A 20540-nucleotide genomic window follows, 5' to 3' on the forward strand; every position below is an offset into this window, starting at 1 on the left:
CAAGGACCGTATGCTCCAGTTGTTTTACAACCTTCACTATTCTTGTGTTATCTTATGGGTCCATCTAGGTCACATGTTTGTGTTTTATGTCTGGCTCTATAGGTATTTGAGTTTAGACTGCTATATATACAGTTACAGTTATTTCAAATGCACCCAAACCTGAATATCTAACTGGTATGTGGGCCTTGGGTGGGCTTCCCCAGTGGCTCAGCGGTAAAGAATCCGCCTGCAATGCAGGAGACACAGAAATGCAGGTTTGATCCCTGGGTCGGGAAGATCCCCTGGAGGAGGAAATGGCAACCCATTCCAGTATACTTGTCTGCAAAATCGCATGGACAGAGGAGCCTGGAAGGGTCCATGGGTTGCAAAGAGTCGGACACGACTGAAGCAGCTGAGCATGCACGTAGGCCATGGAGTATTGTAAGAGAATTAGTAAACTTATCCATTGCTGCCATCATCTAATTGTTATCAAGTAGCAGGAAGCTTGTGTTAGTCTGTGATTGAAACTGAATTAAACTAATTTGTACTGAAATGTCTCTTTTAGTCTGCTTGTTACAAACCAGTTATTATAATGGTACCAATTTTTGTACTGTTTGAATATATTAAAGTATAAAACTAAGTTTAAACTTTATCACCTATATAGAAAATTAGTATTTGTATCTTCTTACTGGAATTCCTTAGTGGTATGTATGGTATGAATTTATATGAATTATTCATTTAGAAATTATCATATATTTATTAGAGTATCTATTGCTTTTCATAATTAACAGCTGATAATAAAAATATAATAATCTCTGTTTCCAGAGAAAAAATTTATGATTTGTCGCACTTGTGTATGTTTTTTTTTGTCTTAACAGACTTTGCTTCGCCCTCTTCAGGCTTTATGCTCTTTCCAGCTTCAGCATGGTGCTCAAATTCGCCTCAGCAAGGAACATCTTCTGAAAAATGGATTATATCCTAAGCCAATGCCAAAGAACAAACGCAAACTCAGGAAAATGGAACTATTAATGAACAGCATTAAAATTTAGTACAGTTGTTCTTATGGTGCTAGTTATGATACCTGCAGCTGACAATACCAGGTTAACTTTTTTTATACATTTTAAGTCTGTGGGTTTTGACTAAAGAATAAGAGTTACATACTAAACTTACCTAGAAGAAGTAATCCAAATAGCCATAAAAACAAGTTTCACTTACTCAATGAAAAGCAAGATTTATTTCATACTATACTGTTTTAAAAATGTACCTCTAATTTTTTTTCAGATCAATAATTTGAAATGTGATTAATTGTTGAGCTGGGTTAGAAGTTCTTATTTATAAAATGGAATGAAAAGAAAATGGTATGCCTGGTTGATTCAGTATTGTTTCTATGGGGGTTTATAGATAATTACATAGAGACCTATAATAGAGGATACCTATATCAAGTTACAGTCTTTTACATGAGCTTTATAGCTTGAAATAAGTAGCAAAAGAAAATAATAATCAAGTAATTTAGGTTGAATTTTTATTTCATAAAAAAGTATTTAGGAACTAAACTTGAATTCAGCTAATGTGATTTAAGTGTGCTATTAATTGCCCTAATTTTAAAAATTAAAGCATAATTAGAAAAGTACATTTGACTTATAACATTATATTATTTTTCAGGTGTGTAACATAATGATTTGGTATTTATATACATTGTAAAATGATCACTACAGTAAGTCTGGTTAACATCTGTCACCATACATAGTTATAACAGATTTTTTTCTTGTGATGAGAAGTTTTAAAATTTACTCCATTAGCAACTTTAAACTATACAGTGTAGTATTACTAAGTATAGTCACCATGCTATATATTATATCCCCATGACTTAAAAAATGTACCTTTTTGACCTTCTTCACTCATTTCATTTCACCCTCACTTCCACTTCTGCCTCTGGAAAACACTAATCATGTTCTATTTATCTTAGAGCTTGTCTTTATATAAGCTTCCCCCCTCCCCAGATTCCACATATAAATGATATCATTTCTTTTTCTTACTTCACTTCACATAATGCCCAGAAGTCCATCATGTTGTTGGAGATGGCAAAATTTCATAATTTTTTATGGCTAAATACTTTTCCTTTATAGATCTACACATATTCCTATACATATATGTAGACATACATACATAGACATATGTATGTAGACATACATATATGTATACACAGACACACATAGACAAACACACACACATGCACATGTATATGTATCACATTTTCTTCATCCACTGATGATGAAGATGATCATTTCCTTATCTCGGCTATTGTAAATAATGCTGTAATGAACATAGAGATGCATATATCTTTTCAAGTTAGTGCTTTCTTCAGATAAATACCCAGAAGTGGAGTCATTGGATCATATGGTAATTCTCTCTTCAATTTTTGAGGAGCCTCCATGCTGTTTTCCATAGTGGCTGCATCAATTTATATTCCCACCAACATAGCACAAGGGTTCCCTTTTCTCTACATCCTTACTAGCATTTATTATTTATTGTCTTTTTGGTGATATGGCCATTCTAACAGATGTGAAGTGGTAGCTTTTTATTTGCATTTCCCTAATTGTTAGTGATGTTGAACATCGTCTCATGTACCTGTTGACCGTCTATATGTCTTCTTTGAAGAAAATGTCTGTTCAGATAATATGCCCATTTTTAAATTGGATTTTTTAATATTTAATTTTATTATTTATATATTTTAGGTATTAATCCAGTATTAGATATGTGACTTGCAGATATTTTTCCCTGTTTAAGTAGGATGCTTTTTCATTTTGTTGATGATTTCCTTTGCTGTGTAAAAGTTATTCAGTTTAATGTAGTCTCACTTGTTTATTTTTTGCTTTTATTGCCTGCCTTTGCTTTTGGTGTCAGATTTAAAAAAATCATTGCCAATACCTATGTCATAGATCTTATTGCTTATATTTTCTTCTAGGAGGTTTATGATTTCTGGTCTTAGATTTTAAGTCATAATACATTTTGAGTTGATCTTTGTGTATAGTGTGAGATAATGGTTCAGTTTCCTTTCTTTTGCATGTGACTGTATGTGGCTGTTTAGTTTTCTCAACAGCATTTATTGAAGAAAATTTCACACTTTATGGTAGACTAATTGGCCATATAAGTGGATTTATTTCTGGGTTCTCTATTTTGTTTCATTTATTTTGTGCCTGTATCATACTTTTTTGATTACTATAGCTTTATAATATATTTTGAAATCAGGGAGCATGATACCTCTAGCTTTGTTTTCTTTCTTAAGATTGTTTTGACTATTTAGAGCTTTTTTTGGTTTTATACACATTTTAGGATTATTTGTTCTATTTCTGTAAAAATGCCACTGGAATTTTGATAGATAAAGCACAAAATCTGTAGATTGTCTTGGATAGAGCCCTAATTTTTAACCAGGTGCATGTCATTCTGAAATAGCAAACATTTTCATCTTTATGCAATCTGGATAATTTTAGATTTCTCAGTATTCATTGAACAGATTTATTGACTGTGATACCCTACTGATATTGAAGTTTTCACATGGAAATAACTGAATATAATACTATTATAATTTTGAGAACAAATTTAAATATTTTTAGTGGGCAAAAGCTTTCAATTTGAGAAAATAAATTTTCCTGTCCGCTTGGAAAAATATTTATGGGGATTTTTGTATAGAATAAGAGATGTATATGTAGTATATATGTATTTCTAACTCACATTTACTCCAGTTACGTACACATTTAGGCAAGAAGAGGGACCTCTGGTTTTTTTCTTTACTACTTCTAGAGTTTCCTGTATATACTTTGGAGTTGTAAAGAAAAACTAAACATTAGATTTAAAAGTAAGCTTTATATGTGCGCGCGCGCGCGCACACACACACACACACACACACACACACACAATTTTTCTAGCATACAAAACTTTTTTAAATAAGCAGTTTTAAATAAATTTTAAAAACTATCATTGTTAATATTTTTAGTTAGTAAAACTTTTCAAAAATGTGTAGTATTATGTGAGGATTTAACAATCTGACTTTTAAAAGTTATTACTTTTTAAATTATATTAGTTGACTTTTAACTTCAGATGCTTTGTATTTGGTTGAGTTGCCTGGACTAGTTCCAGATTTTGTGGATTTGTAGCTGATAGAAGACTTTACATGTAGACTTTACACTTTGATGTAGGGTAGATTATTTTGTGAATTGTTATTTAAGCCTTGTAGTTAACTCAGAGAGTATTCATTTATATAAAGGTGACTGTGTGTTTCATCAGCCTGTTTGTGGTGGGTTAAAAAATCGCTGTGTATTTTGAGAATTTTATGTACATAAAGTGTTGGGGACTATAGTGTACAAAACAAGTCATAGCTCTTAGCAGCTTCCTGTAGCTTAGGTTATAAAATTTATTATATGAAACATGAGAGTTTTATTAAGAAAAATTATTTCCCCCCACTTTAAGACTCCAAACCAACTTTCCTTAGCTATAACCATTACAATCTTAGGGTCTTTTCCCTAAGATTTTGGAAGGAGGAAGCTCTTCACCACCACCATTGTTAGTGAAATATGTAGAAGGGCACTTCCATATGGCTTTCTACATCACATATCCCCTTCTTCATCACATATCCCCATTTACTGCCCTAAATTGGCTGTTTAAAAATATGATCATGTTAATAGAGAATCTTTTCCATTGAATGATACTGAATTTCAGGAAGGTAAATTGTTGATCATGGATACAACTTCTTTGGTGTAGAAGTAAACGTTATTGATTCTGTAAGGAAAACATTAATTTTGACTTAGTAAACTTAAAAGTTTTATATAACTGGATTTTTACTATGTAGAGTTATTCCTTAAAAATAGATATGAGTTTTTAATAGATAAATTTTTGTAGATAATTGGATGTTTTTATAGATTAGTAATACTATGCATTTTTTTTTTTTAGCAATAATGTGTTTTAGATGTAATGGAACTTTGATTGTTTATAGCATAGAATAAACCACTGCCTTTTAATTCCTGTAGCGGTTTTGATAGATTATAATAGATTAAAATTTGTGCAGGAAATCAGTGCTCCCTGACTTACTCTATGCTGATGACTTGGCTCCCTTAGTTTATTAAAAAAGCATACTAGAGAAACAAATAATTGTTCATTAGTCTTTAATAATTGTTCACTTGAACTAACAACATAAGAATTATTTTCTGAAGAAATTTTATAGTGTAAGGGATTAAAAACACTAAAATAGATATTCTTTGAATAAGAGATTATAATTTACTGTTACTTAAGAATATACTGTTGGAGAAGGAAGTGGCAACCCACTCCAGTGTTCTTGCCTGGAAAATCCCAGGGACGGAGGAGCCTGGTGGGCTGCTGTCTATGGGGTCGCACAGAGTCAGACACGACTGAAGCAACTTAGCAGCAAGAATGTACTGAGGAATTCAGACATTTTTAAAAGTACATCTGTCTCAGGATTATTTTCATCACAGATGAACTCTTCATTAATTTTGTATGCTAAAAGTATTTATCCATTTCTGTCTCCAGATATGTTATTTGCGAGGTGAAAAATCTCTTATTACATTTTTTGCATATATTTAATTTTATGGGAAACATAATTGATGTGAAAAAGGCAATAACTTACAATGTGAAAAATATCAGATTTTATAAATATAATTGCATATTCTTAAGCTTTATTAAATAATTTTATTTTTAAAATTGCATCTTTCTTAATATAGTCAATGAAGAAACAGTTAAAAATATACGTGAAAAACCGTGATTTTGAATCTAAAATGTAAGCTTGCCTTTTCACATCTCTGGATTATCTGCAATTATAGAAATGAAACTAGTATTTTAACATACATTTAATAGTATTGTTTACTAACTCTTAGAACTTTTGCAAATTCAAATGCTATGGGGCAATGACAGATACTTTCACCCATGATGGGTAGTCTTTTTTTTTTTGGGTAGTCTTTTATAAAAGAAAAATATCCATCTAGTGAATAAAGTAAAAATAAAAATGAATGGAAACAGTATCTTTCAGGCAAAATATATTAATAAATTAGCTATTCCTTTAATTTATAAAGGGTTCATTCAGTAAGTTAAAGTGGGAAAAGTGGATTATGATGTTACTTTTTGATTTTTTAATTTGTGCTAATTGATTTCATTACTTTTCAGAGTATTGGTCTTCATTTTAGCTTAACATTTATTAATGTTTACTTTTACAGGGTATAATAATAGTTTTTATTTAGAACTTAACATTTGTAATTTATAATATCCAATATTCAGTAGATTAATATAACATTAATTTCCATTTTAAAAGAAATCATTAAATTACTAATGACTTAATGCTTCTATTAATTTTTGTTGGTAAGTTATTTGAATTATTTTTAAAATTGAAATTGTTATTATGTTTTATTTTTATGGTGATTATCAATAGCATTATTATTAAAATATCTTGAATGATTAATTTGAAATATTAGTATATGAATTTTTCCTAGTATTTTTGCATCAAAGAACAAAATGTTAGGCAATATACCTCTCCATGCATCTACCGTTATTTTGGATAATTGGACGTGATGCTTTAGTCGTGAAATAGGCTTTAGTATTTATAAAAGTTCAAGGTCAGTATATAGTAAAAGTGTCTTAAGGTCCGTCTTTTATGTCTGTTAGTAGATAGATCTCAGTCTACTTAGTGTTTCTCAGTGATCAGTACAATGAGCCATTTATTAAGTATTTTTATGTAGCACTTAGTATGTATCAGGCACTCTTTTAAGTACTAAAGAATATAGTGATGTTGAAGACAGAATCCCTGTGTCCAAGAAGCTGAAGTTTGGTGGTTGCAAACAGGTGTAATAAAATAATTTCTGGTACTGATAGCCGTTACAGAAGAGAGTCCAGTGGTAGAGTATGAGAGTTCAGCCAGAGCAGTTGGTAAAGGCCTTGTTGGACGAGGTGACTTTTCTGTTTTTTTGCTAAATGATGAGAAGGATGCAGCACATAAGTAATCTTAAGGAATTTTTCAGGGAAATAATCATGCAGAGGATCAAAGGACAGGAATCTTTTTTTAGAGATATGCGATATTAAGGATAGCTGTCTGGGTAGATCAGTAGACTTGCTGAAGAAAAAAAATGACAGATTTTTGAATCTGATTATATTTTTTCAGTGGAGAAATTGGTAAAGTTATTAAACAAGCATGAAGGATATTGAGATATGTTTATGGAGAGAGAGAATGAGGTATTTATCTGGAGAGTGGGTTTACTGGGGCAAGGAGTAGGATTGTTTGGCATTGTTGTGTTCCCCCTTCAGATACATGAGTATACATTTGAAGTAGATCTGGTTAGCATGCTTATGTGAGTTGTGTATGTGTGTGTTCTATGTTCTGCTGTAGTGCCTAGTCCTAGAGGAAGCAGATGATTGGATTGTGGTGTTGTTAGATGAGCACAAGAGAAGGAAAGAGAATAAGGGAGTCGGGAGTACTGTGTTATAAACTAGACCACAGAATCTAGGATGGATGAGGAGAGAAGGACATCTAGACTGTGTGTGTGCAAAGCCTTTTCGGTCGTATCTGACTCTGTGACCCTATGGGCTATCCCACCAGGCTCATCTATCCATGAGATTCTCCATGCAAGGGTACTGGAATGGGTTGCCATTTCCTTCTCCAGGGGATCTTCCTGACCCAGGGATCAAACCCATGTCTCTTATGTCTTCTGCATTGGCAGGTGGGTTCTTTACTACTAGCACCACCCGGGAAGCCATCAAGTAAAGAATCAAGAGGCTGTGGAATTGGATGGCCAAGTTTTGGGGTCTGAAATTCTCCAAGAATAACAGGAGTAGTGGTGGAAAGTAGGTGCTGAATTCATCAATGAGTGAGGGGAAGTGACTGGACGTTAATAGGTAATGGCAACAATGAGGGAAAGGGGTAATAGTCTGGTAATGCCTTTCAAAGGTGCTATAAGTTTTTAATGAAGAAAGGGAAAGAACAGTTTGATGGAAAGTGACAAGGGCCATTAAGGAGAACTACTCTGTCTCCAGGCTTTGAGGTAGGAGGGATGTGAGAGGAAAAGCAGCTTCCACTTGAGAGGACCACAGGAGAAGCAACGTCCTAAGGGAACAGCCAGTTGCACTTATGGTGAGGGAAATATTCAAGGATAGGAGAGCTTACTGGTAATTAGGTTAAACATCTAATTTATTATATAAATGAGGGAAATTTTGTCTATTGGGTGTGACAGCATACAAACAGTAAAGTGATACAGGAATGTTCAAATGGTAATACATAGTCACCCTGCTAATCACTGACCATGAATTCTAAAAGGCACAGTGGAAAGATTTGTTCATTGTGTGTATTTTTCCCAAACTACCAAGGAATTAAATCAGTTTCTGAGGACACTGACCTAGTGTTCCACAATTTAACTCAGTTCTGATACTCCTGAGAGACAGCAGCGGATCCCACAGACTACGGGCTCAACCCCCCAAGTCACTCCCCTGCCTCAGGTCCAGGTTGTCACCTGTGCCTTCTGACCAGAGGGCTGTAGACCACAGGTTCAACAATCCTTGCCTTGGGTCGAATTAGTTTGCTGGAGTGGCTCACAGAACTTGGAGAAACATTTTACTTACGAGATTGGCAGTTTATTATTGGAGGATGTAACTCAAGAAGAGCCAGATGGAAGAATTACATAGGACAAGGTATATGGGATGGGGCTTGGAGCTTCCATGCCCTCTCTGGGCTCATCACTCTCCCTGAATCTCCATATTTTCACTAACCTGGAAGCTCTCTGAACACTTTCCTTTTTGGATTTTTACAGAAGCTTCATTATATAAGTATGATTGATTAAATCAATGACCATTGGAGGTTGATTCAACCTCCAACTGCTCTCCTCTTCATGGTCTTTCTAATTATGGCTTATTTTACTTAGAGTTATAACCTCCAGAATTGTCCATGTTGTTGAAAATGGCAGAATTTCCTTTTTTAAAATCATTAAAACACACACAGCACGTTTTATTTATCCATTGAAGGACACTTAGTTTACTTCCATATTTTGGCCGTTGTGAATAATCCTGTAGTAACATGGGGGTACTGAAAGTTTCAACCCTCCAATCCTGTGGCTGGTACTCCTGGCAGCAGGCCCCCATCATTAAGTGCTTAAAAGTCACCTTGTTAACATAAACTCAGGGTTGGTAGAAAGGAGTTTGTTATAAACTTTAGGACCCCTTTGTTGCTTTTATCACTTAGGAAATTCCAAAGATTTTAGGAGCTCTGTCAGAAATGAGAAAGAATGTAAATCCATCGCTAATTCATTTCAATGTATGACAAAAACTACTGTAATGATGTAAAGTAATTAGCCTCCAACTAATAAAAATAAATGGAAAAAAAAAAGAAATGAGAAAGAAGATGAAATACATATTTCTTGTTATAAAATCACAGTGTCACAGTTTGTTAAGGATAGGAAGAGTAGGAAATGGATTTTTAGAGAGGTCTAGTGGTGAGTCTATAGGATGACAGATAATCTTGCAAGTTTGTGTTTCTTATTGAAATGACTGGACATGTAAAGTATGATGGGACTAATCCTGAGGTCAGAACACTCAGTAACTCTTTAAACCCCAAGAATGTTTTTTAATTGTTACAAAGGAATAATTGGAAAATATGATTGTATATATTTATATAATGTGATGATTTGATATACATATGCATTATAAAATGATTAACAAGATCAAGATAATTAACATATCCATCACCTCACAGAGTTGACACTGGCAACTCTTGTGTATCTGGTGAGAATGCTTAGGATCTAATGCACAAAGTAACTTGATATTTGTGTATACTGCAAAATGATCATCTTAGTAGGTCTAGTTAATATCCATAACCGTACAGAATTGCAATTTTTTTTTGCTTGCTATGAGAACTTTCAAGATTTACTTTCATAGCAACTTTCAAATATACAAATATTATTAAGTATAGTTCCCATGCTATATATTAGATCCTCAGAGCTTATTCTTCTTGTAACTGAAAATTTGTGCCCATTGCCCTGTATCACCCTCTTCCCTCCTACCCCAGTCCCTGGTAACTACCATTCTATCTTCTCCAATGAAATTAGCATTTTTTTAAAAGATTTCACATATAAGTGATACCATTTAGTATTTGTCTTTCTTTATTTTACTTAGCATAGTGCGCTCCACTGTACATCCATGTTGTTGCAGATGGCAAGATTACTTCTTTTTTATGGCTGAATAATGTTCCTCTGTGTGTGTGTGTGTGTGTGTGTGTGTGTGTGGGTAATACTTTCTCTTAATCTGTTGACCCATTGAAGTACATTTTGATTGTGTTCATGTTTTGGCTATTGTGAAAAATGCTGTAACATGAGGATGCAGGTTTGTCTTAAAGATTCTAATTTTAATTCCTTCATATATATACCCAGAAGTGGGATTGCTGAACCATATGGTTCATTATCATTTTTTGAGAAACTGTCATTTTAGTGGCTGTACTGGTTTTACATTACTGCCTGCAGTGTTTAGGGGTTCCCTTTTCTCAACATTTTTGTTCTCTCGTGTTCTTGATGCTAGCTCTTCTAAAAGGTATGAGATGATAACTCATTGTAGTTTTAAACTTCTTTCTTTCTTTATTGAAGTATAAAGTATTGGTTTACAGTTATCATATTCTGCAGTATTCTTGCCTGGAAAATTCCGTGGTCAGAGGAGCCTGGCAGGCAAAGAGTTGGACACGACTGAGTGACTGACACTATCATATTAATTTCAGGTGTACCACATAGTGATTCAATTATATATATGTATCTGTGTGTGTATATGTATATATATATTCTTTTTCAGATTCTTTTCCATTATAGGTTACTACTGGATATTGAATATATTTCTCTGTGCTATACAATAGGTCTTTGTTGGTGATCTATTTTATATATAGTAGTGTGCATATGTTAATTCCAGCCTTCTAAATTAGAAGGGATAAATTGCCCCTCCTTCTGTTTCCACTTTGGTAACCAGAAGTTTGTTTTCTGTGTCTGTGAGTCTGTTGTCTGCTTTGTAAATAAGTTCATTTGTATTTTTTATTCCACATATAAGCAATATCATGATACTTTTCTGTGACTTCACTTAGCATGGTAAACTAAGTCCATCCATGTTGCTACAAATGATGTTATTTTGTTCTTTTTAATGGCTGAGTAATATTCCATTTACACACACACACACACACACACACACACCCCATTTCTATATCCATTCATCTGTCAGTGGACATTTAAATTGCCTCCATGTCTTGTCTATTGTATATAGTGATGCAGTGAACATTGGGGTGCATGTATCTTTTTGAATTATTGTTTTCTCTGGATATATGCCCACGGGTGGGATTGCAGGATCATATGTTAACTCTGTTTTTACTTTTTTAAGGAACTTCTATACTGTTCTCCATAGTGGCTGCATAATTATGGTTTTGATTTTCATTTCCCTGATGATTAGTGGAATAAGACCCAACTGTATACATTCCATAAGGTGCTCCAGATACTTTAAAAGTCAAGACAAGGTTAAAGGTAAAATGTTGGAAAGAGATACACTGTGCAGATTGTGACTTTTTAAATTTTCTAATCCATGTTATTTTATCCTTCATCCAGCATATATATATTTAACACCTATAGTAGCTATCAGGTACTGTCTTAAGTACAATATTGTATGTTTAAAAAAATCTAGTTATTTGGATTTTCCTTTATTTTGAAGTTAGGAAAAATTGAGAGTGGTAGAAGATTTTCACATAAATGTTTGTTCCTAAAAAAGTCTTATTCTTAAAGGAAAAAAGCTAATTTACACAGCCTGACTGTCCAGTTAATTATTTTTTGTGGTTATAAATGTCTACCAGAAGAAAATAGAATACTTTTAGTCATAGTGGTAGGCATCAGCAGTCGTTAGTAAATCCTTTAATCCTGTCTGGATCTTTATAAGGAAGGATATAACAACAGTAGTATTTTACATGTATTTGTTTGATTAAAATAGTTACCTCAATCCTTGTGATCTGGTCATTAATTCTTTAATGTATTACTTTAGAAACCATGTCATATTTACTTCCTTTCTGAATGGGGAATGGAATCTGATTTTTCCTCTTGAGTGCAGGATGTTATTCTCAACATGTGGTGAATCCCTGTCAGAAATGAATAAAAGCTTCATTAGATGTTTCTTATAAAGAAAATTAATTTTCTTTTCTTAACCTACTTCACTTTATTATCAAAATATAGTCAGAAAAAGGATTCTAATATATGTTGACAGGGCTTTCCTGCAGAGAGGTTGTTCCAGTTGACTTGCTGATTTCTATAGGAAAATTCCTTGCCTAGTGCATAATTTAGGTATGATAGTAGCAAGGGACTGCACTGACCAATGATTTCAGTGAGGAAATCATGTTGAAACCAAAATATTTCATGTAAAATGTATGATTTTCTTAATGTTCTTATTTAATATTTAATAAATCCAGCCCTGAAGGATAGTCTTTGAAATGCAAGTTCAGCTACCTGACTGATATTTTTGCATGCCACAATTAGAGCTGTCAAAACAGTCTTTTTAAAATAGAACCAGAAAGAGATTGAGTGCTTGTTGTCTGAAGTTATACTAACATTACTTGATGTGAATACAGGATTTCCACAAAAGGTGAGGCTAAAGAATACTTTCTGGCTCTAAATACAGCACTACTGATAACATGCATCAAGGGAAGCAGTGTATTTTTCATTTCTGTGGTAAGATCTTTTAATTATTTAGATATATGTATGAAAAAGCAGGCATAGCCAAAAAAATTTATGAAGAAACATGTAGGTAAACATTTCTGAAATTTGCTTATGTAACAAAGAGCCTCAAGTATGTTGTTATAATATGGAAAAGAAAATATGGTGATATATGGAGAATCCTAAAATAGTTATTCATAAAGGACATCATACATCTGACAGAACTGCTTTTAATTTATTATCTTAGGACTGCATAGAAGTGAAGTAGGGTAATAAATAGCTCATCAATTCCTAGTCTTTTCTATTGAAAAGCATATTTTTAAATGATCAAAATCTGAAATGTTTCCTAATTCACAGATAAAATTCTCATTCTGCATTGCTAAGAATCCAGCAATCAGCCATACAGAATTGCATAATTTAGATATAGATATAATTCTTGCATTTAGATTAGATATAGATACAGTTTTTGCATCAACTTTTTGCTCCTCTTTCACCTTATTTGCCCGTATATTTAAAACAGTCTAGAAAAATTCTCTCCCTTTCTCTCCCCCCCCCTCTGCATTCTTATAGTGACTTAACCGATGTTTTTGTAAGCCAGGTTCCTGATTGTCAGACTTTAAAATTCTGATAGAAATTTTGTGACAAATTCTGTAGCAGCATCTCAAATAATGTCAGGGGTGAATCTCCCCACTCCTTTTAAGTAGAAAATGAATGATAAAATCTGTGCTGTAATATCAAGTGTTCTGCTCTCAAACTGCCTGACTTGCTCAAAAGTTAGGAAGAGCAAAGAGAAACATTGGTCCCTGCAGTATGTGAAATTTTAAAATGTGTATGTTACCTTTTGAAGGAAAAGCTAAATTATTGTTTAAAGGTTTTTTGGCTAAAAGCTTTACTATCTACTCCCTAGTAACTCTCCCTTGGCTTCATATTGTGGTTATCTCCAGCTGAGTGCTGGAGATGGGCCAGCTATGGTTGGTCACTGCATTAGAGTGCAGGGAGTCAGCTGTACCTGAGACGAACTGTTAAGAAAGTGAAACTCTTAGGCCCAGCAGAAGAAGAGCCCTTAAGGGCACTTTGGCAGTTCCATTAGCAGTTATGCCAAAAAGAGAAAACCTTGTGGAGCCTGGACTAGGCTGATGCATGCTGACCCTCCCTGTGCAGAAAGAGTGCTCTGGTTTGTAGAGATGCTGCTGCTCAGGATCCTTAACATCCTGTGATCTCTTTCAGGGTTGCCTTTCTAGATGTGGGGTTTTCGTTACTGTATCTCTAGAGCTCCTGATGAAGAATAGATGTGTTCTCTCAAAAGCACCAGACACATGTGATTAAGAAAGAAAAAGTAAATGTTTGCTGATCTATGAAGACCCTCATAAACTAGAGATAGCAGAAAGAGAAGAGGGGCATGAATGTCATTCAGAGAAGCGGGGAGTTCAAGCCCCCAAAATGCTGCACCTGTAGCTATCAGTCTTGAGAATATTAAGCCCCTCCCCAGATCACAAAGATTCCTTTATGAAATAATCATGGTAGAGAATTTTTATAAAATCATTAAAGTGATTTCTTAAAAATATACCTGCCTATATACATCCCGAGGGGCACTGTCCCCATCAGAATAGTCAGGTCAAGATTGTGTTACACACATTCTCCACAATATTTTAGGTATCTTCCTGAATTGCATCCAGAATACAGGTCAATTTTTTCATATTCTTCAGGGTAAGAAAGTTATCTCTTGATTGTTGATTTATTATTCAAATACTGTAGCTCAAAATAGGAGAGTGGAAATCAACTTAGTTTTACTGCAAAAATATGGTGAAGAAATTATAGTTTGTTTCTCTTGAGTTAAAAAGGAGACCTAAGCACTTCACCATTTCTGTACACCAAACCTGATTTCTCATGTAGTATAAATTCTTCATGAAGGAGTCTGTTGATGTGAAAGAAAAAGCCCATATTTGCATTACTTTTGCATCAGATATTTAGTCATTTAAGGCTTCTAAGTATGGATTTCTTCTGATGTGCTTAATTACTGATTAATATTTATTATATTAAATTTTGGCCATCCAAAATCATCTTAATGTGTTTGCTCAGTCTGTGACAAAATAATTGCTAAAGTTTGTTCATGTTAATTTTATTTTACAATCATCTTTTCTTTCATCTATATTTGACTCCTTAATAATTAAATCTATCTTAATGAACTAAGTCTTAGCTTTTCAACATTTTCATGTTGAAATTTTCATAGATCTTATAGATAATTAGATAACTAACCATTCCTTATAGAATTGTGAATTATTAAAACTTCCAAAGAGCCCAAACTGCTCTACCTTAATATATCTTCAACTGTATGAGCTTTTAGCAGGTCAGAATACCTTTCAAAAAACCAATTTTTTGATCAGTATCATAACCAGTCACCTGACATGAAGCAACAAGAATGTGCAAGAATGATATCAAGACTTCACTAGCTGATTTTGGTTGTTCTTGAACGGGTAACTGCAAGTTGTAATGTTGCAGTATTTTCTGTTTTAGTCAGTCTTCTTTTTTATAATGACTGAGCAGAGTATAGTACTTACAGTATTTTTCTATAACAACAAAAAAGAAACTTCTGGTTGTGAATTGCAGCTTACTTGCTTTCATTGGACCCTGTTTTATTACTGATTACTGAGAGTTCTGATGAAAAGGAGTTGCTAGTAAATGCATTTGTGGCTAGATTTCCATCCTGCCTAAACCCCCATTTTACTTTCAACCCCGGGGGGTTGAGCTTGATCATGTTTAAACCTCAGTGACTCTCTTTTCATCTTTTCTCACTTTAAAGCCTTGATCTTCCTTTCCCCCTAAAACCTCATCTTGCCATGTGTGCATGTGTGCTCAGTTGTATCCTACTCTTTGCAATCCCATGGACCGTAACCCACCAGGCTCCTCTGACCATGGGGTTTTCCAGGCAAGAGTACTGGGGTGGGTTGCCATTTCCTACTCCCAAGATATTTTCCCTACTCTGAGATTGAACCCATGTCTCTTGCATCTCCTACATTGACAGGCAGATTGTTTTCCACTGTGCCACCCAGGAATCTCAAAGCCTCATCAAGGTCGGTTTAAATAAGGCCTCAAAAGAGTGATTGGTCAGTAAGTACACTCAGGCCTGTAATAGCGTCTATTGAAGAAAACATAGAGTGGGAGAAGCAATAGGAGAATTGGGTTTCTCACTGATGTTCACCTGCTGAAGCAGAGCACAGAAATATTTTTAACAGTGCTGAGTGAAGGCCTTGGCCCTTGGGATGTAGAGTTTTGAAGACTAATTATTGGAGGATGTGTCATCCATGTACCCTGCCATGATCAGGAACTGGTATCCAAGCCTTAGGGCTACAGCTGTATAACACAAGAGAATCTACACTCGTTCTGTCCCCTTGGTATTTGCTAAATCATCTCTCTACAGGGGCTAGCTGCCTTTCTGTGGAGCCTCTCTGCATTCTCAACCTTGTTCACCATTTTCTCCCACACAGTAAGGTGGCCATTGATAGATGAGAGCAAATGTTGCCTTAATCCACTTCTCATCATGGCCCTATGTTCCTCTTACCAAAGCATCCAGTCATTAGTCCTAGGGAAGGTGGTGAGTGGGACTTCAATCTGGGGTACTTCTCGCCTCAGTTTTATCACAGGCTCACTCAAGAGAGTTGCTCCCTCGTGGTAGAGAGGCTGTGATGAAACAATTTGTTTTAGATATGTGTGTATGACATTGGTGGCCTGAGCACTAACTTTTTTTTTTTTTAACAACCTGCATATGGTTTAATTAAATGCCAGTTGATAGCATTTCACATTGGGAATCTCACTTAAAATTTAAGATTTCTCTTTTCTTTTAAAAAATTGAAATATTTTGCCTCCTTGATCCTATATTCCTTCATGGCCACAGATGGAGGTCAGTGTTGCCTGTACCCTTTGGACGTGCATTCTTCTGTGTCCATTATTCCCTGACTGTCCATTATTCACAGTCACTCGTATTATTGCCTGGCTCCTGTGTTCATTTGAGTCTGAACCTTTTGTTTTAGAATTTCACTGAATGTGTGACTGCTGACGTATTACTCCTATCATGTCTGTCTAGTCTAAAGGTACAAAAATGGGCCAGATTAACAGTCATAAAAATATTGTTTCTAAGATGTTTTCAGTTTTTACTTTGGATTTGGCAATTTCCCGAAACTGTTAGTATAAGTTTTTAGTAAAGAACAATCGTATTTCTATATGAACTGAATTGCTTGTTCAAAATCTTTGTTCCTTGGGGGTGGAGGCAAGGTTAGGGAGGACATTTCCTGCTGCTGCTGTCTGCACTTAAAACATTTTACACAATTTTGATTCCAACTGGAGTACTTGAGTAAAAATTTTATTGTATAGGAATAATGCACAGATTGTTTTGAAGGAAGGGTGTTTGTCTTGAACTAAGTGAAAATAGCACAAGACAGCAGGTTAGTGGAGCCTTATGAAGCACTGAGCTTCCTGGGTAACTCCAATGGTAAAGAATATGCCTGCAATGTGGGAAGCCTGGGTTCGACTGCTGGATTGGGAAGATCCCATGGAGAAAAGCAATGTAACCCACTCCAGTATTCTTGTGTGGAGAATTCCATGGACAGAACAGCCTGGTGGGGTACAGTCCATGGGGTTGCAAAGAGTTGGACACGACAGCGATTTTATTCACTCACTTCCTAAAGCACTGCATATAACTTGATCCCAGATTCAGAGACTGCTCACCTTCCACTGTTCTTCATACCCTCCTAGAATGTTTATATCTGGGGGGAATAGGGCATATTGAAGATGCATGCCAGAGACTAAACAAAAGTGGTTATGTTTCTGTTGCTTTCTGGTAAATCTGAAGAGTTTTTATGTGAGATCTTGACATTTTATTTCATTCTTACTTTTCTTCCTAAGTTGAGGCAAGGTGCTAAAAGCATATGGTATAGAATGAGCATCTGAGGAAGTGTTCTAAATTTGGTAAATGAATGTAAAACTGTTGAAGTGGCTAGCTTTTCTGGAGAGCATCAAGAGTAGAGTGTGTGTGGAGCAGTAAATGAGGCAGAGAAAAAATGGGGTGCAGGGAGGGAAAGAGAGAGATACAGAGAGAATGCCCATGTGTGCGTGTAAGTATGTAGTATTGAAGGATCTTAGGGAAGAGTTAACACTGAATTGGGAACAATTCTGGGCATCTGTGAGATGCAACTGACTGTAGAGTTGAAATGCCAAAGCCTTCTTTGCTTGCTTTTCTACACATCTGTTCTCTTGGCTGCTACTGACATTTGCACTTTTTGAGTCTTTTAAGAAATTTTAAGGTGAAGTAACTGATGTGGTCTGTAAGTATTACTTGAAAGATGAGGCAAAATTACAATTGCATTGACTTTTGGAAAACTGTTGATCTGAATGTGAAGTGACATCTAAGAGGCCAGTGGGGCAGAGCTGTTAGCAGATTGTAGATGGTTAATTTCCAAGGCCATGCAGTTATTTCAGTATTGACCCGAGTCTGCCGACGCTGTGTGGAAGTATCCATTTCCTTTTTTCCAGCTCACAACAAACCAAAAAAATGTACTACCTTTGGAAGCATCAGTTGCCTTTCATGATGAAATCAAAGATATATCAGTTGGTATCTTAATGTGAAGATTTTATTTATGAAAAATTTAAATGATTATATTTCTGTAAAACACTCCAATTTATAACTTGAAGGTATTAAAATATAATGTAAGCTTATTCAGTTAGTTAAAAAAACAATATAAAATAACAACACGTTAATGGCAAACGGTGTAATACAATATATGTCCACCTGGTCTGTATATTTTAGTAGTAAAGGGAGAACCTTAATTCAAATGTTTAAAAGGTAATCTTCAATTGACATGGTTGTTAATCTAAATTTGGGTGCTTGAAGGGAAAAAAGACACAGAGAACCTCATAGGTACCAGATCATTTTAATGGAAGCTTGAAATCTGAGAGAAGAATTATCTAACGTTCTGGTAAAAAAAAAAATGCTTCTAAAACCCTATAAGCTGATGCAGAATTCATTAGAGTTATGAACCAATAATCAATTTTAGGGGCCAGTTTCTGTAAGCTACCTTCTAGTGTAATGATATAATCTTACTAACTTGTGCATCCTATGTTGTCACATGGTAAATACTAAGTTAATGACAAGAAGATGAATGATTTATTTAGATGCTAAGATTCTGGTAATTGTAATTCAGAGAAGTTTAAAATGTAAGCATATTATTGGATACCCATGACTTTGACTTGCTTATTAGATAACCTAAAAATTCATATGGTTAAACTAAGAAGATGTGAAGTCTTTCTGAAAGCCTGATTTCTGGAGGGATTCCTAATTATAGAAGGAAAAAAGGACTTTGAGGAAATCACTCTGTGTGCTCATTTTTCCCACCTAGTGTTTTTATTTGTGTGAAATCAGATTAATATAGTCTAAAAAGAAATGTCTGAAAGAATGGGATAAGACTACAAGGAGTGAGAGGAAGTCATAACTCATTCTTTCTAGTAGGATATGTGTGGAAGGGAGGAAGCACCAATTTCACTGTTCGATTTGTAGAGGGTTTATGTGAAATAGCAGACCTTTTCTAACTCTGGTTTCTGGAGCTTCCTTCTTTCCATGGACTCATCTTGGTGTTACTGCTCATTTAGTGGAGTGCCCTGGAGCTGGGGTCAGGTGACTACTCTGAGGGCCCAAATCAGGTCTCCCACTTGTTTTTGAAAGTCTCTGAAATTGAGAATGGCTTTTATATTTTAAATGGTTGAAAAAAAAATCAAAGGAAGAGTAATTTTTAGTAACAGGTCAAAATTGTATAAAGTCTAAATTTCAGTGTCCACAACTGCATTTTTATTGGCACATAACTACATTCATTTACTTACATATTATCTGTAGCTGCTATCACACATCAGTGGGAATGAATACTTGCTGTAGAGACTGAATGGTTGGTTAAGCCTAAAATATTAACTATCTGGTCCCTTACTGAAGTTTTCCAATCCCTGACTTAAAGCATGGAATTCAAGAAGAACACCATGATGTTCTTCTCAAGATTTGGGCATCAGTGACATAAAATCACCTGTGACAATTGTAAAAATGCAGATTCCTGGGTTCCAATGACACTTTCTACTAAACAGAAACTCATGGAGCCAAGTAGCCTGTGGAGTTTGCATTTTTACTAATGCTCCTTCAGGTAGTTTTTCCAACCAGTATGGAACCAGAATCTTTGCATTGTAAAGGGAACTGAGCTTCTGGATGCCTAGAACTGACGCAGGCTATATAGGCTACCTGGTTTTACATGTTCATAGATTATCTAAGATAGGCTGGAGCATTCTCTCAGAATTCTACTTTTTTTCTGTGACCTCTTCTCATTTGCAGAGCTCCTAGGAAGCCTTGTTATTGAAATAGGGTCTTATTTGTCTTACTGTATAAAGTGATAGCCTGCAAAGTGGAATGTGTATACTCAGTGTCTATAATCCTCTCACTTCCAGGAATAAAATATTAAAAATTGTTAATTTTCCTTTGTAATTTATTTTCTTTGTGAATGGAATATTGTATGAAACTTAACCATTTGAAAGTTTATAACAGAAAAATGGTGTTCCCCAGTTACACTCATTGCTACACTCATTCCTTTTCCCCAGAGGCTATTTTCTTTGCCACTTATGTTTATATTTCTAAGTCGTATACTCGTATTACTATTTCTTGATTTTTCTATTGTAGACATTACCTGTTGTTTTCTGTTATGAAAGATGAGGATTTTGTTCTATATTCTGCTTATTCATACTCTTGCCTTACTGCCATTGCCTCAGTATGTTTATATAAAATTTTTGTTTAACAGTCAGTGGTTACATTATTATGGTAATGGGTTGATTTTT

The 20540-nt window shown here is 34.7% G+C and overlaps 1 protein-coding gene across 1 annotated transcript in view; it reads left to right on the plus strand.

Annotated features, from left to right (window-relative positions):
• DTWD2 (DTW domain containing 2) overlaps positions 1-20506 on the plus strand; it is a 92529-nt gene extending 72023 nt beyond the window's left edge. The window contains exon 6 of the mRNA XM_070465139.1: positions 858-20506. Within this exon, the coding sequence (XP_070321240.1) occupies positions 858-1028 (171 nt within the window). The 3' untranslated portion in view covers positions 1029-20506. The remainder of the gene's footprint in view (positions 1-857) is intronic.
• Positions 20507-20540: the final 34 nt, after the last annotated feature.

The sequence above is a fragment of the Odocoileus virginianus genome, chromosome 3 (genome assembly GCF_023699985.2).
Source record: "Odocoileus virginianus isolate 20LAN1187 ecotype Illinois chromosome 3, Ovbor_1.2, whole genome shotgun sequence".
Taxonomy (NCBI): Eukaryota; Metazoa; Chordata; class Mammalia; order Artiodactyla; family Cervidae; genus Odocoileus; species Odocoileus virginianus.